The sequence below is a fragment of the Podarcis cretensis genome (genome assembly GCF_951804945.1).
Source record: "Podarcis cretensis genome assembly, chromosome: Z".
Classification (NCBI taxonomy): domain Eukaryota; kingdom Metazoa; phylum Chordata; class Lepidosauria; order Squamata; family Lacertidae; genus Podarcis; species Podarcis cretensis.
Genome location: NC_137184.1, coordinates 33,246,534 through 33,263,390, shown reverse-complemented (window position 1 = coordinate 33,263,390; position 16,857 = coordinate 33,246,534). Strand labels below are relative to the sequence as shown.

Sequence of the window (16,857 nt, the reverse complement as noted above, 5' to 3'; positions counted from 1 at the left end):
CCCCTAGTCTACCTGAGAAGCTCAGCGGGTGAAGAGGTTTGAGCTGGTTGCTCCTTCTCAAATTCATGGCTGTTGCATGCCATGCCTGCATTCTGATACTAATAATTTAGGAACTTTCACCATTTTGTAACTAAGCTTAGTTTTGCAGCCTGTGCAACTATTCTGAAGTACAGAACAGACCTTTGGAGTGTTTGTTAGTAAACTATTTCTTAACTTACCACACGTGTGGTCTTTTCCCTATGCTTGGGGAAGAGGGAAACTTTGGAAAGAAACTTTTTACGGAGTGTTTTGGAACTTGATTTAAAGAGCACATTTTAAAGCTTTACAACCTATATTTCCACGCTTTACTTTGCCACATGTTTTGAAACTTTAAATCTCTGCTGGGGTTCTCTCACCAAAGAGTACTTGCAGCTTCTTCTGCAAGTTCCAAAGATCTCAGAAGTCTGCTCCCCAGTAACTTGAAACAGGGCTTTTAGTGTGGCTGCCCTTGTAAGCCTACAATTTCTGCAAGGGTTCTGCTCCCGGAAACCACATGCAAACGTCCAAGCACATAAAGCCTGGAAAACACCTTAAAACAACCCGTAAAAAAAACCCCCAAAATGTAAAAACAAAAACAAAACCCTGCACCTCCTCTTTCTCAGATCACCTCTGACTGCTTGCTCTCCATGCTTTTGCATGGCCCTATCTCACTCTCCAGCTCCAACTCTCTGACGATGCCCAAACACACTCCCCAAGGTGAGTGAAATGGCCGTTGCTAACTGTTGTGTTTCATTCTCCTGACTCCCAACATTTTTCAACTGTGTATTTTGATTTTCTCAGCATTTTCTCTATTTATTTATTTATTTATTTATTTATTTATTTATTTATTTCAGATACCTGTGTAGGGATGCCATCGCATAAGAAAAGTGATTTTAAGTTGTGGGCTTACTGCATTGATATTTCTCTCTGAATTCTAGTAAATATTTCCAGATTTGCGTCAATACATTTTATGCAAATCGATCCCATCTTTTGTTGGCTATTTTTATATTTGTAAAGCTAATCCTCTTTGGGGGGGGGCAATGCACAACTGGCTACCCTAACTTCTGGCCGTCCACATATTGTTGGATTCCAACTCCCATCAGCTCCAGCAGCGGACAGGGATGATCAGAGTTGTGGTGGCACAGCAGCAATCAGAAAGTGCCACTGCCTCATAGCTGCTCTAGAAGAGACTGGTACGTGAAAGTGCCTTGGAACCATAGCTGTCAACCTTCCCTTTTGTTGCAGGAAATTCCCTTATCCCAGTGCCATTTCCCAATGCTATCCCGGATTGTTAGATATCCCGTAGACTGTCCCCGGGGCAGGTGAGGCTGCTGATCCCTTATTTTCAAATCTGAAAGTTGACAGCTATGCTTCGAACTTCAGGCCTTGCAAAAGGACAATGTGGTACATTGCTGACGTCTCAAACAAAAGCTGCTGCGCGTTTTGTGTGTGTTTCCTTGACAGAAGGATCAGGGCACTTTCAGAAGCTTGCTCTTCTGAGAAGGGTGTGCATTGCCTGCCAATGGAAGCAAGGGGGATGCTGCGTGACTCACCATACTGCTGTTCCAGCCTGTGAGGTAGAGATGGTAGCTGAGAATGCCTGCCCTGCCACACTCCTCCATCTCTTGTTCCAGAGAGGCCAGCAGATCCCTGAACCAGGCAAAGGCCCCTGTCTCTCGACAGATCCAGTAGAAGTAAATCTTAAGAACACAGGAACACAGAGGAAGAGAAGAGCTATTGAAATTGGAGACAACTTTTAAGACAATGGTTTGCAAGGAGTAGGTTGGTTAGCTGACTGTGGATGGCACTAGCAGCTTTGCAATATTTGCTGCTGCTTTTTTTATTTTTCTAATGTGAAGTAGAAGGATTATGGGGGATGAAGCAAGAGAGAGGCTATGGGTATGCTACAAATTTATACTGGTTGTGTAATAGCTTAGTTGTCATGCCTTCCTTCACACCTGGGAACTGTAGACTTGGTGCTATGAATTACCATATTTTTTGCTCTATAAGACTCACTTTTTCCCTCCTAAAAAGTAAGGGGAAATGTGTGTGCGTCTTATAGAGCGAATGCAGGCTGCGCAGCTATCCCAGAAGCCAGAACAGCAAGAGGGATCGCTGCTTTCGCTGCGCAGCGATCCCTCTTGTTGTTCTGGCTTCTGAGATTCAGAATATTATTTTTTCTTGTTTTCCTCCTCCAAAAACTAGGTGCGTCTTATGGTCTGGTGCATCTTATAGAGCGAAAAAATGCGGTATGCACATTTTTGCTGCCCAGAGCTCCATAATGCGAACAAACGTCTCTCTTTAACCTTTATTAACTGAGAAACACAAAAATTTAGCAACAGCAAGGGCATTTCAGAATTAGACCCAGTTCCATTTTACACATACACCCAGTGCTTTCCCCACCCCCTCCTGGTGGTACCCAAGGATACGCAGTATTGGCAACTTTTTTTCACCAAAGGTTAAAAACATGGCACATACTGTAACAACTTCATGGTGAGTACCAGCAACTTTTTTCTTTTCTTTTTAAAAAAGCACTGCATACTGCCCATCCCATCTTTGTGTTTGTCTTTTGGTTGCAAAATGTTTTTTTTTTTTAATGTTGTTTTTCATTTTAAAGGCACAGGAAAGACAAAGTTTCAAAGCAAAACTAAAAGGTGAAGAGGAAATTTCGTTCAGGAAATTTTTGCGGGGGAGGGTCAAAGATTCAGCCTAGTTAACCAGGTGATTAAGGGAAAATAAAAAGTAAAACAGAACGTTATTCGCCTTCTGAGTGGCTGAAGGTTGGGAGAGACAAACTGCATATACAGTGGTACCTCAGGTTAAGTACTTAATTCATTCCGGAGGTATGTTCTTCACCTGAAACTGTTCTTAACCTGAAGCACCACTTTAGCTAATGGGGCCTCCTGCTGCCACTGCGCCACCGAAGCAGTTTCTGTTCTCATCCTGAAGCAAAGTTTTAACCTGAGGTACTATTTCTGGCTTAGCGGAGTCTGTAACCTGAAGCGTATGTAACCTGAAGCATCTGTAACCCAAGGTACCACTGTATAAGCAAGCTAGGAAACTGAGTAAAACAGTTATTGTGGGGTCAGAAGGTCGTGGAGCAAGACTTTTAAAGCTGAATAGCGGCAGGAAGACAAAACTAGGAAAGGATTATGAAGGGATGAACTGAGGGGTACAAGGTGGTAACTATTGGCTTGGTTGGGAAAAGCCCAGGGCACACTTACTTGTGCTTATTTTCATTTGTTCTTATAAAATTAGAATGCATTTTCCCCTAAAACCATTTTCTCTAAACTGTCTAACTCAGTGATGGGGTGTGTCTTCATGGTTCCTGGTGGGTGGGTGTGCGGGGGGGGGGCATGGAGGGCAACTTGAGGAGGACACAGCCGGGCAGGCATGCGCCCTTCCAATCAGTCTGATGGGACTGATTTGAGGGGTGTGTGCCTGTTGCATCCTCCTCACACCACCATGCCAACGCCACCAGAAAAATGCACCCAGCAGGCCTACTCACACGACACCCCCAGTCCAACTTATTGCTTTAAGAAAAAGCTGGGGGGGGGGGACACCTGTCTGCAGCTTGTTGTTTAGCAATATTTAAGTGTTCCACCCAGGTTGGGCCAATTAAAGTCAGGCCAATTAATGAGTTTTAAAAGTTGTTTAGTGGAGGCAGCCAAAGAAACTGTTATGTATTGAAGTTCTCACCCTGGCCATCAGGGAGTATTGTGTATATAGTTTTCACTCAGGTCCACAACAGTTAATTTAGGCAGGAAACCCTGGGCTGTTGTTGTTACAATGTGACAGCCAGCTGCCTATAAAAGCAGGCCGGCTGAGCTGTCTTCAGTTCAGTTCAGTTCCAGCTTACTTATAAAGAACTATTTGGAGAAATCTCTGTGTCGTCTGCTTGTCAGGCCACTACTTAAAAAAAAAAAAAAAATACATTTAGTGACAGCGGTCGAGTTAAGGAGGAGAGCTTGGTTTGACTGGATAGTTTTCCCCACTTCCTTCCCATAGTGCAGGCAACAACCTGTGCCATCACAGAGACCTTTTAAGAAGATACAACGGAGCCATGGTTACCTATTGTGTTATACTCATTAAAGGTAAAGGGATCCCTGACCGTCCAGTCGCGAACAACTCTGGGGTTGCGGCGCTCATCTCACTTTACTGGCCGAGGGAGCTGGCATACAGATCCCAGGTCATGTGGCCAGCATGACTAAGCCACTTCTGGCGAACCAGAGCAGTGCCGGAAATGCCGTTTACCTTCCCGCCAGAGTGGTACCTATTTATCTACTTATACTTTGACATGATTTCGAACTGCTAGGTTGGCAGGAGCAGGGACTGAGCAATGGGAGCTCACCGCGTCACAGGGATTCGAACCGCCGACTTTCTGATTGGCAAGCCCTAGGCTCTATGGTTTAGACCACAGCGCCACCCGAGTCCCGTTATACTCATTGCTTCTGTCCTATTTTGTTATGTTCAAAAATCGCCAACTAATATGCCTCAGTACAACTTAGCCATTAGGTTTTATGACAGTTGAACGTGCTTATACAAATGCTAATTATCTGCCTTACACCATCATCTTCCTCATGGTGCCAGATAAGACAGCTACAGTCATACCTCGGGTTGCGAACGTGAGCCGTGCGGAAGGCATGTTCGCAACCCGTAGCGTTCGCAACCCGCAGCACCGCATCTGTGCACGCACGTGACGTGATTCGGCACTTCTGCGCATGCACGTGATGTCATTTTGTGATTCTGCACATGCGCAAGCACCGAAACCCAGAAGTAACCCGTTCCGGTACTTCTGGTTTCAGCGCGGTCTGCAACCCAAAAAAAGCGCAGCCTGCAGTATTCATAACCCGAGGTATGACTGTAGTATATTTGGAAGGTGCTTCATGTACTCTGTAGAGTTTGTGATATGAGTTTGTGGGGAACAGACCTTTAAAGCCAAAGCTGGGATAGCTCAGTTGGTAGAACATGAGACTCATAGTCTCAGGGTTGGGGGTTCAAGCCCCACGTTGGGCAAATGATTCCTGCAACACAGGGGGTTGGACTAGATGACCCTTGTGGTCCCTTCCAACTCCACAATTGTATGATTCTAACTCCTGAACCCAGCAAATGTTAAAATCTAAGCCTGATTGAAATATAAACCCGGATGGCTCCATCAATAGAGACAAAGGGGAGATAACCCATTAAGAAAGCCATCAACCAAGCCAGCAAATGGGTGGAGCCCCACCATGGTCTTTGGGAAGATCGCAGAAGGAAAAGTAGTTGCAGTTTGCAAGTAGCAGAAAACTGGAGAAAGGGGGCTCAGAGTACAATATGCTAGAATCTCCTCCATCATAAGCTCAGGTTGTATATCTGTGCAAATAAACCATAAATCCTAAAGGCACCACTGCCTGTGCCTCATTTCCAAAGGAAACACGAACCCTGGGTAACTGCCTGGACCCCTGGTATCTCGGACCACTCAGAGATTGGTGTGGCATGTAACAGTCTGAAAGCTTTTAAGTGCACTAATAAATCCAAATGGTTGGCACTTTTGGGAACAAGTTCCATTTCTTTTTCATTTCGCTATCGTTTTCTTTTCTTTTTTGCATATTTCTGTTTTCTTGATGTGTGTTTCTTGCTTGTACATATTTGAAGCAATCCAAACCTGCAGAATTGTTTGGAAAAGAGGTGGGTGGTGATGCAATTACATGTCCAGTCATTTTCAATATTCTGAGCGGGGGCAGGGTGGGGATATAACCTGCCCCTAGTTTGAGACTGCAAGATACTACATGTCAGAGGGAGTCTTCACTCCCTGCAACTCAAAGACTAGCATTCTCTAGCAAACCGAATTTATTTCATATTGGTCTCAGTGCAATGGGGCGATCCCACCATACCGTTTTTGTTTGGAGACCCTGGTCACCGTGCTGGAACTTGTACCAGATGGATTTCAGCACAGAGGCAAATGGTGTCACTCCAATCCCGGCTCCCACCAACATGGCCACCTCGTACTGGAACACATCTTCGCTGGCAGTGCCAAAGGGACCATCTACTTCAATCCTGGAAAGTTGAGAAAATCTATGTGCTGCATAGAACTTTGTGCTCAAAAAAATTTAGTTCCACAAACTGAATCAATAATCAATTTATTGATACTGAAAGTATGCAGCCTTTCAGGGGAAGTCTTCTCAAGAAAGTCTGCAAAAGATAGTTTACCTTTAGCAGGAATGTTATTCCGGTGCATTCCACATTTAACGCTTCCAGGCCAGACCCCAAATGATCTTCCTTTTACCCATAGACCTCACCTATGACCAGTTCTGCTGTGCCTATCTACCAGCGTTTTCCCTGGTCCTCCTGCCTTCTCCTCACCCTGTCTCCAAATCCCTCCTTCAATGGCCCAATGCAAACTTTGTTCTAATGATGAAAATATTTTGGGATTCATACAGCAGTTTCTTTCCTGTTTGGCTGGACTGCCTTGATATTTGTCCTCTCCAAAGCCCTTCGCATCTGCAGGCCACACAGTAACTGAGCAGCTCATGTACCTGAGCCTGAGCATAAGAGGGAGTTGCTGCTGCTTCACCCCCCAATGGCCTCATCGAAGGCAAATGGTTGCTGGTTTACGCAGCTACTCACCTGGGCATCACCGGGTTTGGCTGCTTAAAGTTGTCAATCAGAGCCTCTGTCCAATCGCCTGCTGCCCTGATGTGGACAGAGAATAACTTTTCCTCTGGAGCAGATGTGAGGGTGAATGGATGCCACTCCAAATAGCAGATAGATGGGCAGTTGAGGAAAACATACTGCCCTACTTCCATGCTGAATCCTTTCTTGTACAACTGCAGCTCAAGGACATTTGAAGGGTGCATAATGGCCTGCAAACAAAAGTCATGCTGACATCGAAAGGGAGAGGAAAACTCCCTCTACCATTCGAAAGGAAATATTAATTGGACTTGAATTCAAAGCAGCTGGCCTTCTTCTGCGGCCAGAAATCTCAATGCCCAAGGTCTTTTCCATGCACTTAAAAGCACCTAAAAGGCAATAGACAAGCCACCCAATTACAGAAATACTTCGGGTTAAGAACTTAATTCGTTCTGGAGGTCCGTTCTTAACCTGAAACTGTTCTTAACCCTTAGCTGTTAACGTTTCCCTTTTTTTAAGGGAAATTCCCTTATTCTGAATAGGATTCCTTGCAAGAAAAGGGAAAAGTTGACAGCTACGTCTTAACCTGAAGTACCACTTTAGCCAATGGGGCCTCCTGCTGCTGCTGCACTGCCGGAGCACAATTTCTGTTCTCATCCTGAAGCAAAGTTCTTAACCCGAGGTACTATTTCTGGGTTAGCAGAGTCTGTAACCTGAAGCGTATGTAACCTGAAGCGCCTGTAACCCGAGGTACCACTGTACAGAAGTTCACTATTGTGAGCCCACACGCTAAACCCTGTCCCTGAAGCCTACCCCACCCCCCAAGACGCTGAGATGGGGGCAGAGTGATGGCCACCCTGTAGCCAAGGTGGGTGGCACCCTGGTCCCAGGAAGGCCAGCGCAGTGTCGCAAACCCCGCCCACCTCTTGGAGCATGTGAGCGGTAACTGTCATTTTGGCACCTACTGAACATTTTCAACAAGACTTTTACATGGAGACTTTACCCTGGCTTGCATCTCTATTGGATTTTTATTGGTTTGACATACGGTTTGTTGTTGTTGGTTGCTCTTTTTACATTTTTTTAAATATTCATATGACTTGTTTAAAATTGGTTTTTATATATGCAAAAATTTTAGCTGCTTTTAAAACATGCCACTGCCATTTGTCTTTTGTTGTTATACTGTAAACTGTATTGGGTGCCTCTTGGGAAGTCATAAATAAATAACCCGCGGCTAAAGGATCTTGCAGCAAGCAACAGGCACAGGCTTCCACATTCCCACATTAGGCTCAGAGTGGAGAAGCAACAAAACTCATTTACAGTGGTGCCTCGCAAGACGGAAAACCCGCTAGACGAAAGGGTTTTCCGTTTTGGAGGCGCTTCGCAAAACGAATTTCCCTATGGGCTTGCTTCGCAAGACGAAAATGTCTTGCGAGTTCCTGCGGGTTTTTTCCCCCTATTTCCCCCTTTTCCTAAGTCGCTAAGCCGCTTATCAGCTGATCCGCTGATAAGCCGCTTAACAGCTGATCGCTAAAAGCCGCTAAACCTCTAATAGCACTAATCCGCTAAGCTGTCAATGGGCTTGCTTCGCAAGACGAAAAAACCGCTATACGAAGAGCCTCACGGAACGGATTAATTTCGTCTTGCGAGGCACCACTACATTTATTATTTAATGTATTAAATTTGTATATCAACCTTCATTCGAGGATCATGGGGCAATTTACAGTATAAAAACACATAACATAATACACTGGAACCTCAGTTTTCGAACGTGATCCATTCCGGAAGACGACTCAACTTCCAAAATGTCTGAAAACTGACAGAAAACTGAAAAACTGAAAAAAAGCAGAAGCCTCAATACAATAGGGAAGCTCAAAACAGAAGCTGCATGGCATGTTCAGCTTCTGAAAATCGTTCGAAAACCAAAGGAGTTACTTCCGGGTTTTTGGCGTTCGAAAGCTGAAACATTTGTCAATGGAGACATTAAACAACTGAGGTTCTACTGTAACAAATAAAACAATAACCCAACCACCACACACACAGTTTAAAAGGCCATAGTTTCTTTAATTAGCCAAAGGCCTAGGGGAAGAGGAATGCTTTTGTCTGGTGCCAAAAGAGGTGTAAGGAAGGAGCCAGGCTAGCCTCCCTGCGGAGAGCATTCAATATATGGGTAATATTTGGTTGGGAGCTGCCCAGAGTGGCTGGGGAAACCCAACCAGATGGGCAGGGTATAAATAATAAATTATTATTATTATTATTATTGATGTGTTAGGGAAATTTCAGGGTTCAAGCCTGATACACAGGGCTGCCTGGACCAGCCAACTGAATCTGGATACAAATTGTCAGCAAAACAGGCCATCTTTATTGAAAAAGCATTGCAATGCATTCCAACCAGCTCTCACCAAGCAGGCGGGGCACCCCGAAAAAAAAATAAATTCACCTCTATTCCTACTAAGCAGATGTCATATGACGCCAGGGTTGCAGAACAGGATCATAAGGTTTCTGCCCTCTCCCCTATTCATTTATTCCTCACCAGAGTTTCTTAGTAAATAAAAAGTCCTGGAGATAACAGCTAAAGCCTACAGTATTCTTTGTCAAGGATTTCTGTTATCTATTCACAAACTGGCTATAGAGGAAGCCAGGAATGTATTGTCGCCTGAGGCAAAATACCCCACCACTGCTGCAAGAGAACTCTCCAAGGGCTTCCTAGAACACTAATCTCTTACCAAGCAAGACTCAGCAAAAGGGGGGTTTTTCTGGGGGACGAGGAAGATCAGCAGCAACGCTGTGCAGCGAGACGCTGTAGCACCCTGCCACCACTGAAGCCTCCCTTACCTTGGCTGCTAGAGCCACTTCCGGCCAGCCCAGGAGGTGGGGTTGCAGGCTTCACGCCCACCCCCATGTGAGCGGGGGCTGGTTTCAGCCCCCGCGAGAACAGGGGAATCCCGGCCGGGTCTGCCCTATTTAGGGCCGGCGCAGAGGGGGCTTGCCCTCTTTTCGCCGGCTATCCCTCACGTATTACCACCCTCCCTCCCTTTAGGTATGCTTTAGGTAGGTCTTTGACTTTGCTATGGACTTTGGTCTGTCGCTGCAAGGGGCATGGTAGGAATTTTTCCCAGTTGGCAATTTGTAGCCTTTTGGTTTTTCGCCTACCTCGTAGTAACTCGTCACAACTTTTCGGCATTGGCGGTAGGCATTGGTAAGAAGGGGTTAAGAGGATGTGGGGGGGGGGAGGAACGCCATCACCTCCCCCCAGTGAGCGAAGGGTGGTCCGTTAAAGGACTCCGGGGGGCGTGGCCCTGTCCGAAGCCTATGGAGGTATGGGCCAAAGGCACGCCCCAGAGCGGTGACCCGGGGGAGCTCCTAGTCAACGTGCCTTGGCAGGAGACTCCGCTGATAAAGTGTTAACCCTTCCCCGTGTCTCCAGCAAATGGGCTGGAGCCGGATAGTCGATAGGACCAATGCCTAAGCCAATGCCTCTCATTCCTGAATTCAATAAAGTTGTGGCCTAATTCGCCAAATTAACCTTAATTATGGTGTCTCGTGTCTTTATTTATCCTGGTGGGGGGCGGGAACTCGCCACGCAATAGGGTGGGTGAGTATACTTCTTCCACTACCACCACCCAAGGCAGCTGCTTCATGGGAGGGCTGGCCGCGCACATGTGCACACACTTAGAATTACATTTCTCATTCTTGATCTCTTCAAAATTTTGTTCTTTTTCCTCAGAGGGCAGAAAGAAGTGGCCCATCCATGCAGGACTTCGGAACAGAGGCCAAGGACCCCACCCAGCAGAATGAGCAGGAAGCCTTTCCCCCCATTCCCCCACCCAAACAGAGCGGGGAGTACAGTCATACCTCGGATTACAGACACTTCAGGTTGCGTTTTTTTGGGTTAAGGACCAGCCGAAACCTGGAAGTACCAGAAGAGGCTACTTCTGAGTTTCGGGTTCATGCAGGCGCAGAAGCACTACATCGCGCTCTGCGCATGCGCAGAAGCGCCGAATCACAACCTGTGTGTGCACAAACGCGCTGCTGGGTGTCCCGAACACTGTGGGTTGTGAACGTGCATCCCAAGCGTCCACTGTACTGTTATCTGAAGAGGCGGAAGGAGCCCCACATAAGACCACTTAAGTCCAGTGTCTACTCGATGCTGTGCTTTAGTCAGCTTTCATCCCAATCTGATTAGGCCAGGAGCACTTTCAGGCTCTCGCTGTTTCCAGGTGGAGTTCCAATCACACTCTAGCAAACTCATATTGCATCATTATAGTCGGTGGTGGTGAGGTGTCTAGCTCAACAAGCCCACTTCCCCAAAAGACCAGACATTCCGTGATAAGGAAAGGGACAGGGAAATGCGCTGGAAACTTGGGGACAAAACTTGCTATGGCACAACGCAGTGGCGTAGCGTGGGGGTGCAGGGGGGGCCGGCCGCACCGGGCGCAACATCTGGGGGGGGGCGCTTGCCGCCTCCGGAGTCGCCGAAGAGCCTCGGGCGCAGGCTGTAGCAGAGCCCCATGTCTCGCGGAACCAACGAGCTGTGCGCGCATCCGGGCTGAAAGCGTCCGGCAGGCAGCGGCTCTCAGCACTCGCCGCGGTCCCCGCGTGTCAGGGCCGCGGATGGCGCGCCAGGCAGCTCCTCCGCACAGCCCCGCCACTGTTGCTGCAGCTGCTGGGCCATGTTGCATTTTCCTCGCCTCTCTGCCCTCCTCCTCCTCCGGGCAAGCGGTGTCATTTGGGCGGCAGCGCCAGCGGCAACTCGCCTCAGATCACCTGACATGGACCCGCCGCCGCCGCCGTGGCTACCTTACCGTAAATACCCCAGCCCAGGCAGCAGCAAGAAGAAGCTGGCAGCGGTGGCAGGTTAGGGGTTAGGGGCGCAAATTACTTGCCTTGCCCCGGGTTAGGGGGCACAAATTACTTGCCTTGCCCCGAGTTAGGGGGCGCAAATTACTTGCCTTGCCCCAGCTGCTGACAGCCCACGCTACGCCGCTGGCACAACGTCATAGAATTTCCCCGCAAACAAATCAGAATGTGTGCTTGTTAAATAGCTAACGATGTCTAGTACCCCAACAAATAAATCAGGATGTAAACTGTAAACAGGTTGCAGAGTGGTAGGATGACATTGTGTCAAGCAAAGATTTCCCCATACTTACCAGTGCATTTTCCCATGATTTATCATGAAGAGTCTGATTGAGGGGGGGGGGCAGGTTTGCTGTATAACAGTTCCAAATTAGCTTTAGTTGCAGAAAGCCTTTCCTCTTCCCAGAGGGGGTTGTGAGCAGGAATCGCTTACTGCAGTCGGGGGGGGGGCATGGCTAGGCCCCTGCGTCACTGGAGCCCTGGGCCCACATCATGCCCCTCAGCCAGCCAATCTGGCTCACTGGGGGGCGTGGTTTAGCCGGATTTAAACGGCCGCAGGCCCATGAGCTCTCCCTTGCTTTCCGGCTTCCACAGATTACCAACCCAGCCACCCACCCTCTAGGTTTTGCTTCAGCTCCTTCCTTCCCTTGCTATGGACTTCGGCTGGTCGCCTTGGTTGTCCAAGGGGCCTGGTAGGAATTATTTTCACTTGGCAGATTGGAACTAGCTGCTTGGTTTATTGCCTACCTCACAGCAAATCGTAACAACTTGGTGGTTAGGCATCGGAAAATGCGTTGTGTGTTGGAGGGGAGGTTGTGACCATCACCCACCCCTCCACTTGAAGGGTATTCCATTAAAGGAATCCGGCAGTTGTGGTTCCTGTCCAATGCCCAGGTGGTGGCTAGGGCCATGGCATGACCCTCCGGTGACTCTAGGGCAGCGGTTCTCAACCTGTGGGTCCCCAGATGTTGTTGAACTACAACTCCCATCATCCCTGAGCTCTGGCCTTGGTAGCTAGGGGTGATGGGAGTTGTAGTTCAACAACATCTGGGGACCCACAGGTGGAGAAAGGCTGCTCTAGGCGAAAGCTTCCAGTTGATTCGCATCAATAAGCTCCCCCTACAGGTTGTTAACCCTTGCATGACTCCCTGCAGAGTGGGCAGGAGTCAAGTATAGTCTGTTCGGATCCAATGCCTAAGCCAATACCACTCACATTCTGTAACCAATAAAGTTGTGGCCTTTTTTTAGCCCATTAACCCAAATACTTGTGTCCATGTATCTTATTTCATCACCAAGTGGGGAGCGGGGCCTTGACTCACAAGCTGAACCGGTATATGATTGAATCCCACCTGAAAACACCAGCAGTCTGAAAGTGCCCTCAATTTACCACTGACACGAAGAACTTGTCTTGATTACCTTGAGCTCTAGCTGAGGGCAGATCCACACCACATATTTAAAACACATTTGATGAATGTTTAAAACAGATGACTTCCCCCAGAGAATCCTGGGAACTGTTGTTGTTTACCTCTCACAGAGCTACAATTCCCGACAACCTTAACAAACAACAGTTCCCATGATTCTTTGGGGGGTGCTTTCAGTTGTATGGTGTGCTTCCATCTTGAGGCACACTTAATGTGTCGTATGTATCCAACTCAAAGCCAAGAAGAATTAGATGCTTACCTTTACAACAACCACCTTCTGGCAGGAACGCCAAATCCTCAAGGCTCTCTCAAAGGCATAGAGAATTATCGGGGCCAACACCCACTTCCAGGACTTTAAAGAAACAACATCCACGTTAGAATGGACAGTTTAATTGCGGATCCAGCATTTTCCCACTTGTGAAACCTTCCACCTTCATCACTTCAGTGCTTTCCTCACGTTGTACCATATTTTTCGCCCCATAGGGCGCACTGGCCCATAGGGCGCACCTAGTTTTTTTGGGGGGGGGAATAAATGGGACGCGGGTGGCGCTGTGGGTAAAAGCCTCAGCGCCTAGGGCTTGCCGATCGAAAGGTCGGCGGTTCGAATCCCCGCGACGGGGTGCGCTCCCGCTGCTCGGTCCCAGCGCCTGCCAACCTAGCAGTTCGAAAGCACCCCCGGGTGCAAGTAGATAAATAGGGACCACTTACTGGTGGGAAGGTAAACGGCGTTTCCGTGTGCTGCGCTGGCTCGCCAGATGCAGCTTTGTCACGCTGGCCACGTGACCCGGAAGTGTCTCCGGACAGCGCTGGCCCCCGGCCTCTTGAGTGAGATGGGCGCACAACCCCAGAGTCTGTCAAGACTGGCCCGTACGGGCAGGGGTACCTTTACCTTTAAAGAAAAAAAATGTATTTCCCCCCCAGGCGCAGGGCTGGGGCAGGGGAAGCCCGAGCTTCCCCTGTCCCCAGCCCCCAGAACAGGCTGCCATCCGCAGGGATGCAGGCAGCTCTCCGCAAGCCGTGAGAGCCCAGTGCGAAGTCGCGCCGGGTTCCCACGGCTTGTGCAGAGCTGTGCGAAGCCCAAAGCCTGGGGCGCGCTGCAGGCAGCTCTCTGCAAGCCTAGGGAGCCCGGCGGGAACTCCCGCGGGCTCCCAAGGCTTGCGGACAGCTTCCTGAAGCCTGGAGAGCAAGAGGGGTCGGTGCGCACCGACCCCTCTCACTCTCCGGGCTTCAGCGAAAGCCTGCATTCACCCCATAGGACACACACACATTTCCCCTTCATTTTTGGAGGGGGAAAAGTGCATCCTATAGGGCGAAAAATACGGTATGTCATTCTTACCTCAGCAGGAAGACCCTGAAACTCAGGCACTTTGCAATGAGTGCTGTTGCCTTGAGCCCACTCTGTATACTGCCCAGCACAGAGCTTAGGATTGCTCTCCTCCAAGCTTTTGTCTGTCTGTCCACGAACAAGACCTCTGGAAAAAAGAACAGAACCATCAAAACTGCAAATGTGAAAGAAAGGAACAAAAGCCCAGTACAGTGGTACCTCGGGTTAAGTACTTAATTCGTTCCAGAGGTCTGTTCTTAACCTGAAACTGTTCTTAACCTGAAGCACCACTTTAGCCAATGGGGCCTCCTGCTGCCGCCGCGACACCGGAGCACAATTGTGTTCTTATCCTGAAGCAAAGTTCTTAACCTGAAGCACTATTTCTGGGTTAGCAGAGTCTGTAACCTGAAGCGTATGTAACCTGAAGCGTATGTAACCCAAGGTACCACTATGGTGGAAAAGGTGGTTTGCTCATACAGGCCATGTGAGCTAAGCAAACCTTTCCAATAGACTCTTTCAGCTCATATTGTGTTTGGTTTTCAGTTGTAAGGTGTGGGTTGCAAAAAGGTTGCTCTTTGCTTTAAATCAGCAGTGGAGAAGTGTGCACATAGAAACACGTATTAGTGAAAATAACATTCAAATGCACCATATGTGGATAAATTGTTTCGCAAAAAAAGTGTATATTAGGCAAAACAACACAACAAGATGTGCATGTTAGGAGAAATTCGCACTAAAAAACTAATGAATTTTCAGGAAGACTACTTAAAACACACACAGAGAGAGACACACAAATACTGCTTTTGATTTGTAGAGAGCTTAACATTCCTCTTAGGGAAAAGAGGAACATGAAATGGTTAGATTCGCCCACTCCTAGCTATCCTAGCTAGCCTACCCCACAATTGCAGAAGTGCCTTACGCAATGCCATGGATGACGAGGCCCAGAAAGTAGATAACAAAGAGATGATGGGTGTACCAGAAGACCTCAAAGTAGTTTCTGCGGATGAACTCCATAGAAGAAGTGACCATAAGGATGAAGGACAAGGTGATGATCACACCAGTTAGACCAGGAATGGTGGTGAATGCCACATACAAGGGTGTCTGCAGATGAAAGCCAGATTATGACATGTAAAGTTGTGCTTGATAAAAGCTCTGGCTTACAGACAAGGTTTAATTATGACATTTATATACCACCTTTTCTCCCAGGAGCTCAAGGTGGTGTACATGGTCCTTGACACTGAAAGATAGCTGTATACATGACGGAGCATCTCCATCCTCATCGTTCAGCATGGAGACTGAGGTCCAGCTCTGAGGCCTTCTGGTGGGTTCCCTCATTGCAAGAAGTGAAGTTACAGGGAACCAGGCAGAGGCCCTTCTCAGTAGTGGTGCCTACCCTGTGGAATACTCTCCCATCAGATGTCAAACAGACATACAAATATTTGACTTTTAGAAGACATTTTAATGTATCATTTTTTTTAATACTCTGTTGGAAGCCGCTTAATAATAATAATAATAATAATAAGAAGAAGAGTTAGGTTAGGTTGAGAGATGATGATTGGTCCAAGCAAGGCTGAGTGGGGTGTCTTCTTCATAAGGGCTATAGACTCTTAGATTGCGTTCACACACCCTAGTAACCCAGAACATACAAGCGCACCACTGAAATTCTCCTTAAAAATAACACCAACGAACTAATAACACCCAGATGAAAACTAATCACCAGTAGGCTCTAAATAGAACAAAATGCATAACACTGACAAGTTATTGCTTACAGTCAAAAGGAAAGGAAGCTTTCAGCAAGGCTGAAGCACCAGCAACTTTCCCTTTCAGAACTTCAATGATGCTTAAAGAGCAAAGCTTGTGAGGCACCAACCGTAGTGTTTGAATGGATGGGGTTTAGCCACAACCCATCGTCCTCATGTAAGTGAGAGAGGGTGGAAGCCAGGTCTCCGTCTGTTGCTTGCTTGGCACGGTTGTACCACTCAAAGTTGAGCAGGTGAGCAATGATGTGAACCGCTGGAAGAGAGGGCAAGAAAAACCTGAACTGCGTCCTTGTAGACAGCCAAATTATACAATATGCTGACACCAGCAAAGGGGCTATTTCTATACTGATGTTCTCTTTCTATACTACCAGTAATTGGGGTTAAATGCACGTAGCTATCTGCCCTTGCTGACTCAGTGTGTATGTTTCCATGCATGCACATTCCCATGTAGGGATGGGGGAGAAAGTGATTCAGTTTGCATTTTTATACGAACCTACCTAATATGAACTTCCTGAACCAGTGAGCAAACTGCAATCATGGATCTCAAGGACTGCCTCTCCACATAAAAACCATCCCAGACTCGGTGATCATCCTCTGAGGCCCTTCTTCATGCGCCTCCTCCACAAGGGTGGCAACACAAGAACAGGGCCTTCTCTGCAGTGGCTCCCCATCCGTGGAATGCTCTCCCAGGGAGGCTTTCCTGGCACCTTCATTATACATCTTCAGATGCAAGGTGAAAATATTCCTCTTCAGAAAGGCCTTTGGCTGATTAATATCCTACAGCCATTTAAATGTATCTGTAGGGAGGGGGAGTTATAATTTTGCTCCTTTGGTTTAATTTATAACTTGTGTTTTATCTTGCATTTTATTCTGT

At 47.6% G+C, this 16,857-nt stretch overlaps 1 protein-coding gene across 14 annotated transcripts in view; it reads right to left on the bottom strand.

Moving 5' to 3' along the window:
- NOX1 (NADPH oxidase 1) overlaps nucleotides 1-16,857 on the bottom strand; it is a 43,950-nt gene that overhangs the window by 1,501 nt on the left and 25,592 nt on the right. For 13 of the 14 annotated variants that reach the window (XM_079962433.1, XM_079962434.1, XM_079962438.1 and 10 more), the window contains 7 exons: nucleotides 16,094-16,236; nucleotides 15,143-15,324; nucleotides 14,239-14,374; nucleotides 13,162-13,254; nucleotides 6,625-6,860; nucleotides 5,892-6,054; nucleotides 1,572-1,718 (listed from right to left, as the gene is read on the bottom strand). In XM_079962433.1, coding sequence (XP_079818559.1) covers nucleotides 1,572-1,718; nucleotides 5,892-6,054; nucleotides 6,625-6,860; nucleotides 13,162-13,254; nucleotides 14,239-14,374; nucleotides 15,143-15,324; nucleotides 16,094-16,236 — 1,100 coding nt within the window. The remainder of the gene's footprint in view (nucleotides 1-1,571; nucleotides 1,719-5,891; nucleotides 6,055-6,624; nucleotides 6,861-13,161; nucleotides 13,255-14,238; nucleotides 14,375-15,142; nucleotides 15,325-16,093; nucleotides 16,237-16,857) is intronic. The other variant, XM_079962428.1, reaches the window with a different exon arrangement.